At 39.1% G+C, this 23,475-nt stretch overlaps 2 protein-coding genes across 2 annotated transcripts in view; one reads left to right on the top strand and one right to left on the bottom strand.

Annotated features, from left to right (window-relative positions):
- Positions 1-109: 109 nt before the first annotated feature.
- On the top strand, positions 110-10,098 carry dnase2 (deoxyribonuclease II, lysosomal). Its single transcript, XM_005744042.1, has 7 exons — positions 110-463; positions 1,062-1,159; positions 1,352-1,523; positions 2,536-2,641; positions 3,655-3,819; positions 8,268-8,486; positions 8,637-10,098. The coding sequence occupies exons 2-7, from the start codon at positions 1,062-1,064 to the stop codon at positions 8,999-9,001; spliced, it is 1,125 nt and encodes a 374-aa protein (XP_005744099.1). The 5' UTR covers positions 110-463; the 3' UTR covers positions 9,002-10,098.
- Positions 10,099-10,146: 48 nt separating this feature from the next.
- rgl2 (ral guanine nucleotide dissociation stimulator-like 2) overlaps positions 10,147-23,475 on the bottom strand; it is a 31,942-nt gene continuing 18,613 nt past the window's right edge. The window contains exons 9-20 of the mRNA XM_005744043.2: positions 23,152-23,367; positions 21,869-21,972; positions 20,071-20,155; positions 16,931-16,990; positions 15,894-15,980; positions 15,772-15,804; positions 15,283-15,404; positions 15,069-15,155; positions 14,248-14,341; positions 13,869-14,093; positions 13,532-13,646; positions 10,147-12,346 (exon numbers count right to left, since the gene is read on the bottom strand). Of these exons, the coding sequence (XP_005744100.1) occupies positions 12,165-12,346; positions 13,532-13,646; positions 13,869-14,093; positions 14,248-14,341; positions 15,069-15,155; positions 15,283-15,404; positions 15,772-15,804; positions 15,894-15,980; positions 16,931-16,990; positions 20,071-20,155; positions 21,869-21,972; positions 23,152-23,367 (1,410 nt within the window). The 3' untranslated portion in view covers positions 10,147-12,164. The remainder of the gene's footprint in view (positions 12,347-13,531; positions 13,647-13,868; positions 14,094-14,247; positions 14,342-15,068; positions 15,156-15,282; positions 15,405-15,771; positions 15,805-15,893; positions 15,981-16,930; positions 16,991-20,070; positions 20,156-21,868; positions 21,973-23,151; positions 23,368-23,475) is intronic.

Raw genomic sequence — 23,475 nt, forward strand, 5'->3', positions numbered from 1 at the left:
TATATTATATTATATTATATTATATTATATTATATTATATTATGAAAGGTGTTTGTAATAGCCGCTTTTCAGGGTAGTACCGCCTACCAGTTGACGTCATCAACCACATGACTTCATGAAACTAGGACTTTTTGAGAAGGATAAGTTTCGAAGTTTTGGAGCACTTAAAACAGTCTTCACACCTAAACCGTGAGAGCTATTTAGGATTAATTGGATTTTATTTCTTTAGTGCGATAATTTCCCTGTAATGTAATGTCTGCCGTTGGTAGCGATCGCTCCGTTGTCTTTGTCATACGTCATTGTCTCCTCCCGGAGCTTTCGGCCGAGATCAAAACAAGCACGTACCAGTCCCTGTAGGAAACACTTGTAGGCTGGGATGTACTCGAAGAAGACGAAACTTGAGGCCACAGCCGATCTTCGTGCAGCAAAATAAAACAAGACTTTTTTGAGAACATACGTGAGGGTATGTTGACTCAAACTTATACTGCACTTTTCACTTTTCTATCGCAGTTATCTGTAACCGCTAACGATTCCAGCGACTGAGTGACTTGTGCTTTGATTTATAGGATCAAACCATAAGTATTATTAGATTTAGCTGAAGATAAATATTAGTTAAATGTTTTCATATTAAAATCCTTGTTTCTGTTTTTATACAGTATTTTTGTAGTCAGGAGCTTTAGTTTTTACGGTAATACTAAATGTTTCTTTTCATTCATTTTCCAACAAGTCACAAGATGAGGTTATAACTTACCGATGATAGTGTATAGCCACTAATGCATGGGTATGAAAAATATAAAAATAAATAAATAAATAAACCCTTCAGTGGCTGGACATTTTTCTGCATATACTTTAATATTTCTACTCCAACAAAAAAGACTTTACACTGTTTTATTGGTACTTTTACTTGAGAATACTGAAACTCTTAACGAAGGAGTCATTATTGGTAAAAAGAAAAAATGAGCTTCAACCAAATATTTTGAACGTGAACTCATCATTTAATTTCCTAACACATATACACATATTTAACCGTAGTTATTAATATCTCTGTCTCTTGTTCTTAGATGCTTCTGTTCCTGTCCGTGCTGATCCTCTACGTGCCGTTAGAGGGCAGCAGCTCACCAATCAATTGCTACAATGACCAAGGAGATGCTGTTGATTGGTAATTCATTGATAACAATTCCTGAGAAATCACGTACAAAAGTCCTCCTTATTTGTTTGTTTTAACCTAGATGTATTATTCTGATTAAACAGAAGCAATATTTTCAATAACAGTTTAGCATTTACAGACATGCACCAATATAAGCAGTTCTTACATGTACAGCCTTTCTGTCTGTGTCTCTGTTTGATTTAGGTTCTATATATACAAACTTCCCAAAGAGCATGGCAGTAAGTCTCCTGAACAAGGTGAGATGTATTTGCTTTTGGACCAAGGAAGTGATGGATGGACTAAAGGGAAGGGGACAGTGAATGACACCACGAGCGCCCTGGGCAGGACGGTCGGACAGCTGTACACGCAGGGGAAGGTTTGTTTCCATCAGGTTTCTTTTTTCTGCTACAAATGTGGAACTGAGTACAAAGTTTAAAAACTGTAAGCTCAGTTTCATTTGGAAAAACACCCAAGTGAAAGCAAGTGTTCTTCAAAATGTGATTATCATACTCTTTTAAGTTCCTTATTATTAATTGATTTAGTATATTCACAATTAATGCTAAAAGGCAAAAAAACGTCAGCTGTTTTAAGATGAGTGGACCTTCAGTTTATATTTGACCCCAAAAAGGATGTCATGTTTTAGAAATACTGATTTGTCACAAGATAAAATGTAATATTCTCCTAAAACCATGTATAATAAAGTTGAGTTGAACTTCCAATTCTTACGGCTCACAAAACTTAAAATACATTTTTGTTTATCGCAATAGCCAAAAGTGACAGACAGTGCTGGTGCATCGACTTCTGTTAACTGCAGTAACTCTTTGCTTTAACTACATGCAGAGCAGTTATGCTTACATGCAGATTTTAGTCCTAGAAAACCACTGAGCTTAGGGTATTTAAATTTTTCCTGCTTCTTCTTTGTGACCCCAGTCACAAGACTTCTTGTTTCACCAACATGATATGCAATAATAAGCATTTTTTTCACAGACATCTGCTATATCCAGTTGACATTGTTAGATCAGAGGAACAAACATATAATGAGAAGTGAAACTGCATCTGTTCATTCAGGTGATCTGTCTTTCTGGCTGGTGATTGTGCAACTAGGAGGCAGAAAAGGTCATTTACTAATTGAAAACTTGATAGATTCATCAAAACATGTCAGAGAGTTTGTGGATACAATTCTGAATCAAAAATTACTGGATACAACCATCTGTGCGTAATTGTATTGGTTAACATCGCCGAAAGTGATGGATGTCAGTGTGTGCCATTTTATTTATTTGTTTGTTTTCTTTTGAGGTGCAAACATTTGATTCTACATTTTCTATGATCGGTGAGTACACATGCATGAAGCTACAGTTAAAAACCTTTTTGTTTTTGTTTTTTTACAGAATACAGACATTGCATACATCCTTTACAATGACCAGAAGCCACACGAGGACTCGTCTGGTGACAGATGGGTTCATAACAGTGAGAGCAGAGGGGGTCACACGAAAGGTGAGCTCTCTGATTGTCCCAAGACTGCAGAAAGTTTCGAGCTTTGTTTTCCAAAATCTTGGAATAGTATGAAAAAAATGAGATGAGTAGGCGGCACTACTCCACACCAAAATGAGCCAGTTGAGGTGTTCCGGGCATGTCCTAAGAGGAGGAGAATCTGGGGTAGGCCTGAGACTTGCCAGATAGATTATATCTCTTGATTAGCTTGTGAACATGTTGGTAGTCCCCCTGGATAACGTGGTTAGGGAGAGAGACATCTGGGCATCTAAGCTTAGACTGGTCCACGACCATCAGCGTAACTTTGTGCTGAACATTGGGAGGTGGGGGTGTAAAGATCTCCGTCTAAATAAATAAATAAATCTGCGTAAATTCCCAGATGATTAAACATGCAACTATTTTGCTGGTAATACCTGAAACGAGTAAAGAAAATCAACAGCTTTTTTATGCAAGATAATTCATAATTTCTGATTATTGTTATATTGGCTAGGTCTGATTATCGGGGGGGGGGTCAAACCCCCCCTAACCCCCCTGGAAATTATGCCCCTGTCCACAACCTGGTCGTGGATAAAGAGCGAATGGATGGAAAAAGCAAAATTTTTTAAATCAACGTTAAAAAAAAAAAGCATAAAGACAACCTATCACATGTTCAAGCTCCTCTTTTTACTTACATGAAAAGTATACAGTATGTTCATTAGAAATTTGATACTAGGAAGATTTAAAAATGCTGCAACAAGGGCAAAAAAAAGTCTGGCAAAGATTTGTTATAGTAATAAAAACATGTTGAAACATCTCCTTATCAACCTCACGTTCTTCTTTCATCATTTATATGTTCTAATTCTACTTATTAAAAAAGAAGTGCAGATTAATGCGCATTACTTACATTTCCTCTGATGCGTAAAAACAAATGAGCATAGATAAATATATTTTGTTTTCACTTGAATGTCCACGTTAACCATCTTCAGGGAAAACGTCTGATGTATTTTTCTTACTATTTTAATATCTCTGCTCCTCAGGTGTTGTGCTGCTGGATAAAAATCAGGGTTTCTGGTTGGTCCACAGCACCCCTCAGTTTCCTCCTGTTCAACAGGCAGGGGAGTATTATTACCCCAGCAGCGGGGAGAATAATGGGCAAAACTTCATCTGTGTTACATACCCGCTCGACCATTTCCAGACCATCGGTAAGACTGGAGCCATGCCATGTGGCCTCTTAGCGAAGAAAGAGTTGATATAAAAATGCAGTTAACACTTAATGAGGATGTTTAAATGGATGATGGTATTAGATTGCAATCACAGTATGAGTGCTGGGAGGAGAAGGTCCAGACAGCTAATGACGATTCATATTCTGTTCCCTGTCTGCAGTTATGTTGGTCTGACTAAATATGCTTTAATTAACAAGGAACTGAAGAGTTTCTTTTCAATCTCATATCTTTATTAGGGTAATATTTTTGCTTGGTAGTTAAAAAGTCAAGCTGTTGTAGCCTGTGGCAGTATTTTGTGAGAGATTACAAATAAGAAGTTCATGTTTATGTAGTTTACTGTATCAGCCAAACATCTTAACCATGTTAACTTAAGGCCTGCAGACCAAACTGGGGCTCACAGAAGCTGTTGGATGTTCTGCCAACCAATTTCTAATATACTAAATAAAATAGAGATAAAAAGAGATTCCATTTCAGTTTAATGTAATCTCAGCTACGAGGCAGCTGTTAAATAGAGTAAAATATGTATTTGCAAAGTTTTTGTAAGTTTCTTATAGTCCCAGTAGTCTGGCTTCTCTAAGTCACCCCCTTCCCTCCCACTATGGCTCAGGAGGTAGAATGGGCCGTCTACCAATCAGAAGGTCGAAGGATTGATTCCCCAGCTATTCCAGCTTACATGTCGAAGTAGCCTTGGACAAGATGCTACACCCCAAGTCACCCTATGCATCCACTGTATGAATGTTATACAAAGTTCTTAGGTATAGAAATATAGCTTATATGAATGTGTGTGTGATTTGGTGAAAGAGGCTTTTTGTAAAAAGGACTTTGAGTGCTCAGTTAGAACAGAAAAGCATTATACGAATACCAGTCCATTAACAAAAGAAAAAAAAGAAAAAGTAAAAAGACAACCATGCAAAGTGTTTTGGTTTAATGCTATTTTATATTTGTCCACATAAAGGACGACCTGCTCTATTCATCTCCAGCTCCGCTTTTATTCTTGAACCCTACAAAAGTAGTTTTGCATCATTCACAGTTGAAAATAATCAGTATTTGTCTCATACTTTGACTTTAGTGAGATTTCTCAGTTTATCCTCCTTATGAGTTAAGCTCTCTTCCTCTTTCTTTTAAAACAACTTAGTTTGCTTGCTGTTTGGGCTTCTGTCCTCTCAGTGACAAAATCCAGGTAGTCAAGAATTAAAAAAAAAAGCCTGATTGACACTGAATCTTTATCGCAGTCTGAACTAGTTTTTTTCCCGCAGAGCTTATTTGATTACGATTAATATGAACATCCTCACTGGAACTCTGTCTGTTGGACTGAAAACAAGGAAAGTATAAAGCAACCAGTCAATATCGTGCAATTTTTTCAAACTATAAAGCATATTTTCATTGTTAGTCTTACATATAAGACAACTTTTATACTCTCTTTGTCACAATCCAGTTAACGGACTATGACAAAGAACAGGAGACAAGGTGAGCTGGTAACTTGGTAGACACAACTGATTTACAAAAGCACAGCTAAATTTAGACATGCTTGTCTGCGGGTCAGTCGTGTAGTGTAGACTATGTATGGATGAATGGCAGAGAAACCCAAGGATCACACTGAGATCACACCAGAGAGTGACTGCGGAAAGAAGGGAGCTTTTATAGGTGAACACGCAGGTATAGCTCATGCTGCCATTTACTCCCCTGTCAGCTCTTACAGGACAAAGCAGAGCACAAACCAGAACAAAATGGAGACATCTAGTGCCGGGATGGCCGAGGGTCATCCATCACAAGATAGGTTAAGAAAGTCCTTCCCCAGGAATGTTTGAGCATACAGTACTTCTTTTTCTGCGTTGCGATGAATTTTTATCCTGTAATTTTGCCTCTTTTTTTAAACAGATCATGGTTGCTATTGTTTATTTAAAGAAAAAGACAAAAATCGGGCCTCCATCAACAGTTAGTAATGATTTCCCTCTGTGTTCTCTTTTGTTTAAGGTCACCTAAACAGTAAATGTCCATGTGGTGCTCAAAAATACTGCTGATTTATGCCGGTATATGTTACACACTAATAATGAAAACTTCTTAAGCACATTTAATCACTAATCTGTGTCAGTATCTACAATTATTATTATTCCCCGTAGAAGATGATTCAAGTATCGTCTGGTGCTTAATAATCGACTCAGGTATTGACACAACAAAAACAGCCTGAACTGAGATAATCAGCATAAACAGGTGTCATCACCATGTCACCCGGCTGCCTCTGCAGTTCCCTGGCAGACCCAGCAGTTGGCACAGTTGCTATGGCAGTGCCTGGGGTAATGTAATTAAACTGAGGTATGTAACCATAGAGATACTGGCCCTCACGCTCTAGCAGGGATTTGCTTTATCAGATTCTCGTCTCTCTAGCTGACATGCTGAGAGTGTCAGAGTGTTCAGTCTGCAGGGTTAAACAGCAGAAGGTGAGCACAGCCTCATCGTGTTTTTATTTTAAAGCACCTTGCAGCGTTCATTTGCACATAAATTTGGAGAAATGGAGATTTCATACTACTGTCTATAATGTTTTTATTATGTTGTCAGAATAATTTTCCTCTTAATGCTTTAATTAAGCTACTTGTTTTTTATTCAAAGCACTGCTTATGTTTCAGTTTGTGCTAAAACATTAAGTATTTAAGTCATTTATCAGTTGTCACAAACGTATTTTCTTCATTAAGCCAGGATGCCAATATCAGCTGGCATATGTGGGCAATTGGCCTCAAACCAGAGTATTAGGCAAATAAAAGTCTGTTCTGCAGCCTGTGCCAGATGAAGGTGTGTCAGGGGATTCATCGTGAGAGTCGTTTGAATGTCAAGACGTTTTAATTAAAACCAAAAATGTCATCCTCATGGTGACAGGACGAAAAGTCAGAGGATTACCAAACTCAGAAGAACTCATCCTCTGAATGCTATTAATATCTCACCAGAAATGCATAGAAACTGCAGATAGTTGTGAAAGAATTTCAGTCCAGAGTAGTCGACCAATTGGTAGACATCGCCATTACGTAGCTTTTATGGGTAAAAATGACATTTTCAGCCTCGCTTATGCATGAATGTATATAAAGAGAATAGAATTGAAGTTTTTTTTCCAGTTTTTCACGTTCTTCAGTGCTGCAGTATGCACTGCTTTGGTTTATATTTTGAAAGGAGAGAGCAAGATTTTATTTTCCGTTTTACTTTTGTGTTGCTTTAATTTAAAATTCAGTTAAAAGTAAAGCCAGAGCAATACTTAAACCGGAGGCTGATGAAAAGAATTTTTAATAACAACCTGCTTAACTCTGCATGATGGCGGTTCTCTGCTACATGTGCTGCAGACAGCGCTGAGCATAAGCAATAATGTCTAAATAACAACTAAGTGAAAGCTGCGATGCTCAACAAACTATGCAGTGACACGATTTCTAATTTACCCCAATAATCTTTATTCCTGCGAAATGTTTGTGTGCACAAATAAAACAAACAAAATGTCTCAGTGTTTAAACTTAGACATTTTACTGTTTCATGGAAAATATTAGCTCATTTTGTTATGGGGGCCATAAAAGGCTGGAAAAGTAAGTGGATCTAAAAAGAAACAGCTTGTGGAACATGCTAGTGACATTATTGGGGTATAAAACGAGCATCTTAGAGAAGCAGAGGTTTGCCAATCTGTTAAAAGTACATCTACAAATTGTGGAACAATTTCAGAATATTGTTCCTCAAAGGAAAATTGCAAGTACTTTGGATAGCTCATCATCTACAAAACATAATATCATGGAACGATTCCAAGAATCTGTAGAAATTTGCGCAAGGAACAACAAAATCAGTATTGTGGGCCCCCAGGCAGCACTCCATTACAATCAGGCAAGAGTCTGTCATAGATATCACTGCACTAGCTTAACAACAGTGCCAGAAATCATTGTCTGTGAATACATTTTATTGTGACATCTACAAGTGCAAAGATCCAGAAGCCCCTCCATTTTCTCACAGCTCATTTAAAATAGACTGAAACAAAGTGGAAAACTGTTCTCTGAAGAAGTCTCTCAAAAAGTGCTGCGACGGGTCTTCTCAGTTCCCGGGTGTTTGTTTGTTGTAACCTTGTTACAAGACCAGGGAATGCTACACAGTAATAAACACAGCCCTGTCTCAGCTCTATTGGAATTGAAGTTGTATGTATTGGTCTGGTGTGACATAAACGGAGATCTGATTATGGTTTTAACTTGCTTTACGTCAGGCATCAAACAGGAAGAAACTTTAAAGTTATTCCTGAATTGTATGTACACTTAGATTATTACTGTTACTGTGCACAGTGTTCCAGTGCAGGTCCGTCAAATGGCTTTGAACCAGTGTCACCAGTACAGTGCTTTTTATTTGCTTTACTTAAAGGATGATGTTATTATAGGGTGTGGTTTGCTTTAAATCTAATTTCTTTTGCACCACAGGAGAACAGCTGGAGATCAATCAGCCTAATGTGTATGACTGCAGCATCCCAGAGTCTTTGGCATCCCAGGTGCCTTCGCTCGCTGCTCTTTGTGACAAAAGAAATCGGAAATATGAATTCTTTCCACATGCCAAACCTGTGTCCAATCGCAGCGTGACACTCACCTCAAAGGGTGGGACAAACTTCATCAGCTTTGCCAAAGGAGCCTCTTTTGACAACGGTACAACTTAATCGAAATGATGTCTTTTCTAAGCCTAACCCTTTTCTGTCTTTGTGACCCTGAATATTTTTAGAGCATTCGTACAGTTTACTTGCAATAAAAAATGTAAAAAAAACCCCACCCTCATCCATCTTGTGTCCCCTTCATCAGATCTGTATCATGCGTGGGTGGCCCCAACCCTCCAGTCAGACCTCTTGGTCCAGTTCTGGATTCGCTCCACGGGCATCCTTTCTTCCGACTGCTCGGATGACTGGAAGGTCCTGAACATCAAGCTCCTCAACCCTGGGCAGACGTTCTCCTTCAAGACCAGCCAGGACCACTCCAAATGGGCGGTGAGCCCCAGTGAGACTGGGGCTGGTGGAGGCTGGGTGTGTGTCGGGGACATAAACCGAGATGAGGCTGAGGAGAAGCGGGGTGGAGGCACAGTGTGTCATCGTGATCCGGTGGTGTGGAAGGCTTACCGAACAGCGGCCTTGGACTGTGAGGACTGTCAAGGAAAAACAGTCCAGTGCTGAGAGTCTGGAGGAGCCAGATGTGTCAACTTGGACATGATGAGTCATGAGGGTGAAAAAATATAACGCGAACAGGGTTTTATGTGGATTTATTTGTTACAGATTTCTGTTCACATCTAGTGAAATCTATGTGAAATATTTAGCCTTTAACATTTAGACAATTTCAGTTTTTTAGTTTAAACACATTCCTGCCAGAAGTTTTACACTAATCTAGTGATCAGTAGATGACAGTAAGATGCCAACAAACAGCAATGTAATATTTCAATCAGTCCATAGAGTCTCATCTTCAAATGATTACTATTTAACAGTAAATAGTAATGACTTTCATGTATGTGCAGGTGTTATTGTTTATTTCAGATTTGATTCGTAGTGACCAAAAAACCAAACATCTGCATCTAATTTAGGTGTAACTAGAAGTCGTGACATTACACATTAAAGCCAGTCATCACTCACACCTACTAGAGAAGTAGACATATACTTCAAATGAAATGATCGACTCGTCCAACTTTAGCTAAAATATAAAATTTCCATCAGCCACAGACACTCATTGGGAGCATTTTACTTGTTCCTCTGTTAAGTATGATTTCATGTGGTTATCAAGGGTTATTGAGTTGTTCTCTTTATAATTTTAGATTTTCTGGAGCTGGAATAGTTATGAGTAATATGTTCATTTTGTAAAAGACAAAAACCTCAAAAGTGGCACTTTAGTAGTTCAAGCATCTTTATAACCACTGGGTACTGTTTTCAGAGAAACTGAAGAGACACTGGTGCGAACGGGATGAGTGCCGTTTCACTCACTGACATTTTCTGCTTTTAAACATTAGCTCGTTTATTCTCAGGGAGAATTCCAAACCTGCTGGTTAATTCTTTTTAATCAAATGTGGGAATGATTGTGCTTAATAACAATCTGTCACTGATGATGAATTACAGACACTTGAATCATTAACCAGGCTTGTATGAGTGTGTGTGCATCTCCAGCATGAGCTTTAGATTTGATACTTTTCCACATATATACATTAATTCTGACCCTGACTGTGCTTGAAGATTGTCTTGTCACTGGTTGTCTTGAATTTGAATAAAGATACGAAGAAAAATATGTATTTTTAGTCACTGATCCGCATCCTCTTTCCTTTGTTTACCCCTCACAAGAAAAACAGAAATGCCATGTTTTTGACAAGTAGCAACAACTTTAATTGTTTTTTATGGGATACTCAGCAGCATGAAAAACATCTCAGTACTGAACATCAGTCAAAAACAATTAAAATTCATATAAAAGTAAATTTATTACCACAAAAATAGGACATACTGTATGTAGTGCATAAATAGCTTTGATGTGGAACTACACAGCACTGGAGTTGTCTGCAGTTCCTCCACGTGGACTGTATACATTCTAATGCAAACATGAGAAAGTGAGCACCCAGCAGAGAAAGGCACTAAAACAATCTGTAGCATGGGATCATGCTTGCACGTCTTTTTTTTTTAATACCCACAATCCTCTCCCTGGCCCCTCAGTGCTCGTGCCTCGGCCGGTAAAAGGAGCCTCACCAGCACTGACCCGGGACGACCAGAGGTCACAAGATTTGTTTCAAAGAGACATACACTGAAGTTAAGATGTTCACTGAAGCCACGACGCTGGAACTGAGGCTTTGCGGTCTGTGTAAACTGCAGTGAAGATGGACTCCTGCTGAGCTACTGGAAAATCTGCATAAATTAAGTTTAGCTTATGCTCTGTTGAAAGTATCAGACCTGAAAAACCTTAAACTTAGCAATGGCAGTGTTTTTCTCTTACTTATGTTCCTTTCTAGTAACAAACTGAAGCAAAGCTGTTTTAAAAGTGCTTAAAGTTCAAAGCTGCAATAATCAGTTTTCATCCACGAGGTTTAAGAGGCTGAGTGATGTTTGATCACCCTGTAACGTAGCAACACAGCTGCGTACATTCACGTGCAGCTGAGGGAGGTGACACTGTAAAAATTTCTTTGCAAATACATTTTGTCCACTTGGTTTAATTAGTCCTTATCAGCCTTCCTTGAGGTTTACTTTGGTCTCCAGCAGCTCCTGAGAAAATTATGTGGCTCTCTGACTTCACCTGTTGGTTCACAATTGCATGAGTATTCGAGTCAGGTAAGAAAGATGACCAATCAGAGCTGCTTTTGTAATATCTGTTGGTGACAGCTGCAACAAGGTGGTATTTCTGAGTGTAAAACCAAAACAACGAGCTAAAAGAGCCTTAAAAACTGAGCAGAGCTTCAGAACTGATAATAAACTGACCGCAGTTCATTACAACAGTTTACAACAGAGTTTCAGTGTTATTCTAAAATCCTGATTATTGCTGCTTTAAGTTTATGGAGAAATGAGTAAAAGCTAAAATAGCTGTCCTTCTCTGTGGACATGTCAGCCTGTTTCTTGCAGTTATTTTAAGGATTTTTTTCCTTGTTGAAACAGTTACTTGTCACGCGAGGACCTGTCACACAATGCTGAGATCACACAGACATACAAAATATATAAATATATACAAATCATATATGTCTCATTTGAAAAGCTCCAGTGTTTTGCTACAACGATGCACTTGCACTGTCTTGATTCCGATTCAGATCTCATTAAATCTAATTTCCCCCCAAAAAACACACTTCAAGTCCTTCAACAGCATCTTGGGTAATCACAGAAGCGCATTCCAACCAATCACATCTTTTTTACATTCGGAAATGTCAGTCACAGATGAGGCACAAGACAACAAGGGATTTCTTGGTGTTTTGTAGCAATTAAAGCAACTCTTTCTTTCTGTGAGTTGTAATGATAAAAAGCATCAAGTGCTACCTGACAGGGACTTGAGAACCAGTACCAAAGGTACACTTAAAGGCTTTCACTGCTCGTCCTCGGGATGTAAATTAGCGTGCATGGAAAAGTGCAAATAGCTCTGTTGAACACAGCAGCTGGAGTTCTGAAATATCTGCCACACCTTCCTGCAAGGAGATGTTGACTGAAACACAAGCAGAGTTCTTCTTGGTGTTTTGGTGAGCTTGGCAGGAGCACAGGAGAAAGGCATGTGTAGGTTTTGTGTTGGACAGAGAAGGCCACATTTACTGTCCGTGAGAGCTCACTCTGCATTCACATTGGGAGACCATCAGAGAACTCCACCTCGGTAGACAAAGCAGACAAAAATCTGATGTCAAAAAAGATTCCTGACCAGTCTCCTTCCCTTGGCCTTGATTCGAGGAAAAGTGGCGCTCGTCTCTGTGCTGATCGGATGCGAGCCAAACGGGGAGTTCCCGTCTTTCCTTCTTAGCAGGAAATCAACACTAGATGACGTCATGGCGTAAAAGACATTTCCTGTAGCAGGGATGACCAGTTCTGTTTTAAGAGAAGAGAAAGGAATAAATACATGACATGTGAAGGCTGCTGCACTCTAATGAGATTCATTTGCAGTGTTTAATGGATTTGACTTGTAGAACTTGTAGTAAATTGTATTTTCTCTTAGTTTTCAGTCTTTTTTTAACTGCAAACCGCTCAAGAGCAAAATGTGCTACTCTAATAACAGATATTAATGATAAAAAGTGCAATCATGAAGTACATCCTGTCTCTGGCAACAGTCCAGAGACCACATAGGAGTTTGCAGTGAAGCATCACAAGCACGATCACAATCATGCTTCTGGGGTGTTGCTTTTTATTTTTACATTTGAATGCCTGTGGCTGTAAATTTTGCAGGACTGCCCAGGCTGACTGTTATGATATCACCAGCTGTCTGAGGGAGAATATTCAGCAGACTTCCTTTGTCCTCTGTCCAGAAATGAAATGAAAATTAAACGGTTGCCATTTTGACACACTGAAGGACATCTCGTGGTCGTTGCAGAGGCACAAGTGGAAAGAGAGAGAAGGGGGGGAAATCTCAAAAATGCTGAATGTGGTCCAGTAAGAAAATGATCCTCAAGGATCCAAATTTAAATGAGGTTCCAGGTTGTACAGAAAGTATTACACATGTGTAATATAGATTAAAGACTAAAATATAGATTTTGATGTCTGTCTAGCTGTTCTGAGATCATCAAAGCAGCTGATTGTAACTGTCCTAGTTAATGGACAAAGGAGGAAGCTCAGCTTTGCATTGGCAGTTCAAACATTCAGGTTTGTATTCTCTTAAAGTTCCTACATTATTAATTGGATTTTCATAATGATTTTAAATAATTATTTGATTGCACATATTTCTCATACTGTCTGTCCCAATATGTGCAAAAAGCACTTGCTTTACAAAGATCTACATAATCAAAATGCCCAACCTTACAAATATCAGATGAAACTCCCTCAAAAGTTAATAACCTCCTGACAAAGGTAATGACTTTGTACATGTGTCAAACTAGACTAAAATTTAAAAAAAATAATAATAATTTAACTGTGGCACTGATGGGTTAGTCAAAAGGAAAAAATTCAAAATGAAGTCTTTGTCTCCTCTGAAAAGAGAAACCACTTTGACAAAACTGGTCATATTAGTAATGATGACTTTTTTAAACATTGTGTCTGTCGAATCGATTCGTTTTTTTTTACCTTTTCCTTCAGGCAGAAGCTGTATCAGCTCATATCTGGATGCCTGTTTGGGGTCTTGATTGTGCTTTTCTAAGGCAGAGCTGATCACAGTGGGAGTCTTGTCATTGCTCGTAACCTGAGGCGACAAAGGACAATAACAGTGAAAACAGGACAGCCTAATTTGCACTAATAATAACCTGGGTCCGTTGTATCCTGAGGATCTGATTACTATGATTATGGGGTCCTTGCAGATAGGAGGAGAAGCTGTAAGTGCAAATTGTCACTGATAAATTAATGACAAAGGCTTCTGTGCTGATTCTGCTGATTTTAATTAGAGACAAATGGTTTGGATTCGTACCAGTATACTCCGATACAGGTTTCCATCCTCCAGGTCCATCCGTATCCTGATGATCCGCATGTCTGCCCCTGACCCTTGGATGTTACCAGGGGGATTGTTGCCACAGGAGGCTGATCGACGGTGTGATTTTGTAGGAGTGGTTGGAGTCAGCGTGGCAGGGTTGGATTCATTGGTAGGAGGGGACGTGTCAACATCCAGACAGGACACCGACGGAGATCTCATATGCTGCAGTGGAACAGAAATCATGAAAATGATAATGATTGAGTGGAATCGGAAACGAATCTGTATATTTAAACATGCAAAACAGTCCAGCCTGCCTACTGTGAAATGACATAATATAAACAGAAACCTGACTGATGACTGTTGTTGAGTGACTTACCTTTGTGAGCTTTGAAAGCAGGTTATTGACGGGTGAGTGAAAGTCAAAGAAGCTGTCACTGTCACCAGCCAGGCTGGTTCGGGAGGTGCTTAGACTGGAAATGCATGAAAACACACAACACAACAATCTGAGAAACTTGTCAGGGAAACTGGTTTATTTGTTACAAATTTGCAATAAAGTTTTTACACTAAAGTTAAACTTTAGTTAAACAGTTAAAATCGAAATTTTAAGCAGCACAGGCTCAAATTTGTTTCTATGAAAATTATTAAAAAACTTAAACCTACGAAGAAACAACCACCGTGACCTTAGGTCCAAAGAGATATTAGCTTAAGTTGAAATAGGTCTGTACTTTTATTTAGTACCAGCTTATTCCACAAGATGGTGGAGTGAGTTCATGCAACATTAATTTAACCAGATTAGTCATTAAATTATTATTTAGAATGACGGTCTGATAAAACATATATATTCTTGAGGAAATGAAGGCAGGACTAAAAAGAAATATCAAAAATTTAACATGAGCACTTCTTTAATGGCTAAAATCCTGCCCTCCAGTGGTGAAAGTGGATAATTACAAAAAGTATCATAAAACCTAAAAAATATCTGTAACCAATCCAGGGCTCTGGTTTGTTGCCAATGTAGTGAGAAATATTTTTTAAAGCTTCTTTACTGCAGTGGTCACCAACTGACGAGTTGAGAAGCCAAAATCCGCTTCCCATTAAAATTCTATATCCTAAACTGTATATCTGGTATTGCATATATATACTTATATTTAGTGTTATGTGTATGTTTATGAATGAGTCAGTGAGCTCTGCTTAGCTTACTCTGGACACTGTGTGATAACGACAGCTGGGGCATGACCGCGAGGGCTCGGGTCGCCAGGTGCTTCGATTTCATTGGACAGCCTATAACTGAAAAATTAAGGATAACTTTATCATTCTTCATCCATCAACACGTGCTACAGCAGCTGTCTTTAAAATAATGAATTCATTCAAGGCAGTTTTTGGTTGTCTCGACTGTAACCAAATGCATACACACCTTTCCTCTTCCCTCAGAGTAGGCACGCTGTTATACCACTGCACGAAGGCCTCGTCAGCAGTGAAAACACAGTTTTTGCAGGATGATTGCAGGAGCCGGATTTGAGCTAAAACCTCAAATTCCTGTTAACAAAGAGCCATATCACCACAAAGTTTCACAACAAAAAAAACCCAACCCGTGTTAGCTGTTCTCTTATTACTGTGCCAGTTTTTTTCATCTGTATCAGAAGCACCTCTCAGCACCCTACACTTAATCATTTCCTCCCTCAGATATTATGTTACTGCTCCCTCTTACACACTCTTTTCTTACTTACACTAGCAGCTTATGTTAATGATGCAAAAAGTGGAGCTTACTCTGTTCAAAACTGCTTAGTATCAGGGCATCAGCTTAACCAAATGCAGAATGTCTCTTATCATAAGCATTAAAACAGATCACGTATTCAACTTTGAACCTTTTATCTCTCAAACTGATGTGTATTGCAGCACTTACTCTTCTCCTTTTGTCAAAGTTGATGTAGCCATTCTGCAAAGGAGTGACAGAATCTGTTATGTCAGCTCAAGAATTGTAAAATAAAAAGTCCAGGGGACGTGACACAGATGAAATCAACTTACATCCAGCCTGTCTTTGACTGCCGTGTCCAGCATGGTGAGGTCTGTGAGGAAGATACCCAGGTAGGGCACGGTGCCCTGCGCGTTGGACTGTGTGAGAAATAAAAGAAAGTGTTTCATCAATTCCCTCAAAGGTTTCTACTCACAATGTAAAGAGCCCACACAGCGAGGGATTTCAGAGCTGCCGCCTGCAGCTATTTTTCAAACAGGGGCTTGGGATTTAGCTCATCACACACATACACAAAGACAACAGCTCGCTGTTCCACTTTGCTGTTGCATGCTGGTCGATCGCCCTCACAACCCTCTATTAAACCAATGAAACACCCCCCGCTCAACAGTGTTAGTGTCTGAATGCAGAGTTTAACTTGTGTTAACCAATATGTTAAGCTGTCAGGAAAGTACTTTTAACTCCCCCCAAAAAACGTTGCCTACTCGCACATTAGTGACATGCTGAAACCACGCTCTGCAGTACATACGCTGTGCATGCAATAAGACAGCACTCGTGTCATTCTGTAAGCCCTCAAACTTCATCTAAAACGGTGTCTCTGTCTTTTATAACGCTCATGACACGGTTGCAGGGTCTTACATCATTTCACATTTTTCCAAGGTCTACCATAAAGGACGGTGGGGGTGTACAACCCCTCAGGCTAAAATGTTTGGTATGTACCCCAGATGTGCGCTGTAAAGTTAGTGAAAATTGTTGTCTTTTATGTGCATGCAGATCTGAGGTTTTGCCTCTGCAGAAGACCATAAGGTCATTTTAAAGGACTCCTCTGCTGCTGCAGCTATGTGGAAAGTCTTGATGATGTAATCCCAAATTTATTTGACACTCCACTGAGGGTTATTTAAGTCAAACTGTGGACGAAAGCTAAGAGCAGCACACTTGAGGAATTTAAGTAGTGTCCCCCTACAATCTCTTTTTAAAGGTTGTTAAGGGAGTTTCATTATCACACAAACAACCCAACCTGTTTTTAACCAAGTATTCTTCCACTGTCAGATGTTTAATCTCCACAACAAGTTTTGACAGTATTTCCAGTTACCTTGTTAAGGTATCTGTTGTTGAGCCTGTTGTCCAGGTTGGCAAACTTTGACGTGCCCTCCTGCAAGAGAAAAAAACCAGAGGGAAATCCCGAGTTTCAACCTGGATTAGTAGAACGTAATCAATTCTCCTCCTCTACTTTCAGAACAACAAAAATACTTACAGTGACAACTGTATTGTACTGTATTGCATTTGGTCAACAATAAAAGTACGTGTTACACCCAAAAAGATGGAAATGCCAGCAGAGGCCACTGGGACACCAAACTAGCACTTATTTGCACTTACAGTTGCTTAAAACTGAACACAAAATAAAAGCTCTTGATTTTGAGAGCTGACATAATTTGTATTTATGAGACGTTTTTGCTGACAAAAGGCTGAAAATGCAAAACAGTGAACTTGAAGATGATAAAACTCCCTGAGGTCAGGCCTTAGACATGCCATACATTGTTAAAATAGATGTTATCTAACTTGGTTTTTAATGTACAACAAATTGTATATTATTAACATTATTAGATATTAATTGTATAAAAAATTATGGACTTTGGAAGAAAGTTATTACACTGAGACAGTACAACAAATGTAATAGTGGGTTATTTAAATAAAAAAGGTAAATTTACAAAGAAAAAAGAGATTTTATCTGATATTAATTTAATAAATGTTCATTTTTTGTAAAGGAATTCTAATGAACCCCATTCCATCACAAATGCTTCTGGCTGCTGTGTAATATATGCCTGTGTTAGCCAACCTAATTACATTATAAATTCCAATCTGATGCAATAAAGAAATCCCTGAATCACCACACAATTAGACGCATCTGGAGTTTCAAGGGATGCTGCTGCAGCCTGGGCCTTGTTGGAAGCAAAAAAACATACTGGTGTTGATGAGCTGATCAGGTTTTAGTGTCAGGTAATGTTAGCTTGTGGTATTTCTTTTCCACTGCCAGCCTCTACAATGAGACAACGTTGATCCAACCTTTTAAAATCAAGCAATGCGGTTGGTCTTAATTAAAATATGCAGGTTTAATTGTGGAATTTCTAAAGATTTTTTCCTGGAATAATCCTTCTACCATGGTAGAATGTTTTGTAATGTACTTTTTTCCATTTCCATCAACATTTATAGGTATATCCAATGTTTATCTGTGAAAATGCCTCACATTTCATCTTTACTTGCAATGCTTGCAAGCAAAGACTTTTATTTACCACTAAATTAGATACTGTAAAACCTAATTCTGTCATGATTAATTTTCAGGTAACCTAAGCACACATTAAAATCCTTTTCACGACATTAATAAGAAAGTTAGAAGCGTTCAGTCAAAAGATCTGTCATGAAAACTTAGCATCAGGGAAGAGAAACAGTCAAAACTTGCCATAAACATCATAATAAAGCGGTATTACTGTCAAATGTTTCTGTGACAGTTTTGTGAATAATTTATTTCTCCTAACGTTCAGTTTAGTCTTTTATTAGACTGAATCATTCATCTTACACCCTGCCTGCTGGTTGTAGTCATTTTTAGACAAGCTGTGAGATGAAGAGGAGCAAGTTACTGTGAGGGAGAGAAAAAAATCAAAGGGCAACAGAAGGCAGTGGTGTTTTTCTGACATCAAAGCTCAGAGTGAAGCTTTAGAAATGAAAGAAAATGTTTGGATGAATTCCTTTGGGGGTATCATGGGTAAAATCAGAGCTAATGCAAAGCCACTGATGCTCGCGCTGCACCATTATAGAAAATCAAAACATTGCTAATTCTGCCAATTTCCCAAACTCGCTGACACGGTGCAAACTAAATATAATGCATCTTCAAATGGGTGTTTCACAGTGGAAACGCTGACAGAATAAGGGCACTTGTACTAATGAAGATTACACTGTTTTCTGGCCTGCATAGCAGTCATCTTTCTCCGTGGATGGTTAGGCTCTGGTTTAGTCTGTGCAAATATGAATTTAATAAATGTGATGACAGATGACAGGCACATTAATAAATGTCTCATACCACCAGCATGTGAAATAGCAAAGTGACCACATGGTTTTACAGAGCTGCTGTTTGAGCATTAACAGACATCGGTGCAGTCAGTGCATGCTGTGTTAAGCAAAGACTGTATATAAAGGACGGACTGAAAACGAAGCCAACTGAGAACCTGCATTATTTTCATGGCCAACGGAGGGCAACTCCTCTCTCTGCAAAAAGAAATGATCATTTATCATATCTCAATGTAACAAGAAACTACTGTGTGAGCATACATGGTCCTTGGATGGAAGCTTGGACACTTTGACAGGTGTCCAGATACATCCTGCAGCCAGCCTGTTTCTGCTAGGTCTCTCAACTAGAGTCACTGAGCTACACCTCCCTGCTGAGTTTGCGCTGATGGTGCCTTTTAAAGCTTTTAATGGATTATCAGAAACATCCTGTTTCATTCTTATGTTAGAAAAAAAGGAATATTAGATACTGGGAGAGTACTACCCAAATGAATTAGCTCATACGTAATATAGCAGATTTAAAAAATGTGATGATATCGAGTAAAGTCCCCAAACAGGCTCTGTTATATAAGCCTAATGCATCATGACTTCATGCACCTACAGCATACTTTCAAAATCAATGTTTTTGGAGCGATAAAGGAATAGGGAAAGGAGTCCTTGGAAGTTGTTTTTTTTAGCAAGAAAGTACAAAGATAAGACATAAAAGCCTCTAACGGTAGCCAAGAGCAGCACAGGTCTGAGTAAAAATAGCCCTGAAACGAGTCCAAGTCGTTACAAGAGTTGCTGAAATCTGACTCTAAACCAAGACCGCTCCAACACAACAGCCCCGTCACTGAGAGCTCAAAGCGGCAGCTTTCCAGCATAAGATGCTGCTTCCAGCTAGTTTCATCATTAATCAACACGTACAGTCAAATGACAAGATGTCTAGAACACACGCCATCCGTGTTTCATGATTTCACTTTTTACTTGCTGGTTTCGTGATGTGTCGTGACCCAAGTAGAAAGCAGCCTCAGTGTGCCATAAATAAAATATCAAATTTCTCACTGAATCTGCTTTCTTCGCACAGTATAATGTAACTGATGTCATCATTCGGCATTTGATCCTGTTTTTACCTCAGCCAACTTTGAAGACATACAGTCCACTATCATTACACCCTTAATCCCTGCCACTTACCTCCTTCAGGAGTTCTCTGGTCTGTGAATAGTTGTCCTTGTCTGAGAAGATTTCTGACAGTTCCTCATATTTCCTCAACGCCTCTCTGTAAAGTAACCAGATCAGTAAGATAAAGACTGATTTGTAGTCTTATATTATTCAGTCTACTAAAATATAATGAAGATCATTTGTGCAAGCTTGAGCTTGAATGACGTTAGCCAGGCACAGATTTACTGTTATTGTATTGCATGATATCCCATATGAGATAATATGAAAGGGTTTTTTTAAAAGACAATATCACAGAAAGAGACACCTGAGGTAATTTAGAAATGGAGTTAACATCTAGTTTGAACAGCAGGCAGTTACATCCCAGAAAACTAAGAACAACTGATGCTATAAAATAATATTAAAACAGCGATGGTGCAGTGTGTGCAATATGAAGTTATATCTGGATCATTAGGGGGTCCATTGTCCCTGTTGGGGGGACACTCCCATAGGGCTTAAATCTGGGACTCGGATGAGAGGTGAAATGTCTTCAAGCAACTTAAAGAAGTCCAGACGCTTTCCTTTCCAAGTTCCTTAGCCTTCTCTAAATATGGTTGTTTTTGTAGTATGTAAATAAATTATATAAAATTATAGATTTTGTAGTCTTTGCCTGTTTTTTCAATGAATAAGAATTCTTACAAAAAGTGCTCTAAAGCAAAAAGCTTTAATTATCTAGCAAAGTAACACATCAGCCGTCCGTTTGATTCCAACTCCTAAACCAGTTTCCCACCTGCACTGCAGGCCTGAACGTTTCTCAGCAGTACCCGCACGTCTGACTCAGCTGACTCAGACATTCAACAGTTTAACCCGCCTGGTCCCTGTGAGCATGTGGGAGTCTTTGTCTCCTCCAGCTCGGCATTATTCCTATCCAAAGCCAAACTGATTTTCAAGAGGGGCACGTCTAATTATCGAGAATGTGGAACACCTTTGTTTCTCTCAGGTTCAAGAAACTGCAGCCTGATACCTGAGACAGCACTGGTGCCATTCCTCGATTACCATAAAGAGCCTTGTTTACCCATACTAATTCAGTATTGTCTACTGCACTGTACATCAGAAAGTACTTAAAACTGGTGATACTGTTTTAAGTATTACAATCCAGATGTATGTCCGACTTTAAGATTTAGTGCACAAAACAGACAAAAATAGTTTGAATGTATAGTTATCCAATTATTTTTTATTTTCTATTATTAATGAAAAAGATAATGAAAATGAAAGAATGCACAATATTCCTTCCTTATTTTGCACTTCAGACCCCTAATATAAGATGTACAAGCATGATTTTATATTCTGATATTTATAAAAACATTTAAGGAGAGGTGGTTCAGCATCTGACAGGGATGCCTTCTGGATGCCTTCTGGTGTTTTGAGTAAGTTCAGCTGGGAGGAGACCTCAGGGTAGACCCAGGACATGATGGAGAGATTACATTCTTGGGAATGCCTCTGTGTCCACCCAGAGGAGATGGAAGACGAGGTTAGAGAGAGGGAGGTCTGAGTATCTCAAATTAGACTACAGCCCCCCATAACCCAGACCCAGACAGAAAACGGATGGTTGGACGGATGGATGGATGGATATACTTAAATAAACTAATATTTGAGACCAGCTGTTCATGCTGCTGCTCCAATACTTAACATGAACCTGTTTAGAATGATCACCATAGCCTTTAAATGCCCTTGTTTCGAGCTGTAATCCTGCACTTTTCCTCACTTAGATTGTTTTCCACATATTTGATTATAAAGCCTCTGCACTAAAACAGGGAGTACTGCAGCCTCAGACCTGTCGGTGTCCTGCCACGTCTTCCTCAGCCGGTGGATGGGGTTACTCTTGAGGGCAGACACAATAGCGTACAGCGAGGAGAAGTTCTTCCTGGCTCGACACGCCTGTTGAAAGAACGTACAAAGACAAATACCACCGTTTGCATCTCATGGTATAGTGTAACTGAGAACACTTGCGGATGTGGGTCTGCCGAGTATTGAGTTACGCTGTCACCTTGATGTGCTGAATAATGGATGCTGCTAAAGGGGTTTGTCTCATAACAAACATAGGGTGAGACCGGAACGCCAGGTTTCCAGCAAACCAGAGGAAAAAAGGGAGAATTAAAGCTGGAGGCCATAGCAGACAGGGACACGATATGTTTTGTGCTTGTGTGTGTTCGAGCAGAGCTTGTCATTGCTGCAGGCAATTTAATATTTTAAAGAAGCTGAGTGATCTGCACGGTAACTCTAACACTGCTACAGATTTCACTTAATCCACATTTTCTCTTTCACAGTAAGCAGATGCAAACGTTTCCCATTGCCCAGAGGTCGTACATCACATTGTTTGACTCAGCGCTGGTGTTACTGGAAGAGCTCATTTCCTACCCTATTTGCTCCTCGTGTACAGAAACATACACCAGGAGCACTTAACACTTAAATGCAGTCAAAAAAAATGCTGGTTTTGAAAAATATCTCATTTGATCTTGAGGTAAACACATATTTTTGTTTGGAGTTGCTGGAAAATGGAAAACAGAAAAGAACATTTCTTTGGCTGTGTAATGATTTTGCACCGTTTCTCAAATATCCTGTTCATATCAGTGAAACACAGCTTAAAAAACACCCAAAAAACAACTTATGGGTTCGATTTTCTGGGTTTGCTTTCTAATTCATTTATCTGTGAGGGGAATTTACCCTGAAAAACGATATTAACTCTGCATTGCATTCTCAAAAAAATGCACCAGAGTATTTTTTGTTATTTGTTCCTCATTGATGGAGAGAAGACCGTGACATAACGTGTGGTGCTCACAGCTATGGATTAATATAAAAGTATAACCAGAATCCTAGCAACTGTGACTTTGCCATGATTTGTGCAGAGTCAGAGCTGAGCATACGATTACAGTTAGAGGATTACTGAAGGATTTAAAGCAGGCTTGAGGTTTTTGGATGCCTTGAAACTCCAAGTGGAATACAGTTAATAGTTTAATTTCACAGAGACCTCAATTTCTTATTGAGACTTATTGAGATTGATACAAAATATGTGTTTGTTGCATTGAATTTTATATATTGTGACTTCATTCTACTGACCTCTGCCACGCTGATCCATTTCTCCAGCAGTCGGGCTCTCTGCTGGCTCCGCAGTTTTGTCGGCCAGAGGCAGGATGCTAAAACAGCATTGGCCAACTTGTTGAACTGACGCACAGTGGCACGGACTGACCAACAAACTCCTTCCCTCCCCTTCTTGTCCCTCTGAGACCACAACGATCCGAGGCAGTGGTACGGGACCAGACGGACAAAAAGCTCCTGAAAGAGGTGAGAATTACAACTATAACTAAGATCTGTAAAAACTGCTTACAAATCATTGATTAAACAACATAAACTGAACTCAGAGGTCATCCTATTTAAATTTCC

Source organism: Pundamilia nyererei, unplaced genomic scaffold, assembly GCF_000239375.1.
Source record: "Pundamilia nyererei isolate P.nyererei 1_Seehausen unplaced genomic scaffold, PunNye1.0 scaffold00138, whole genome shotgun sequence".
Taxonomy (NCBI): Eukaryota; Metazoa; Chordata; class Actinopteri; order Cichliformes; family Cichlidae; genus Pundamilia; species Pundamilia nyererei.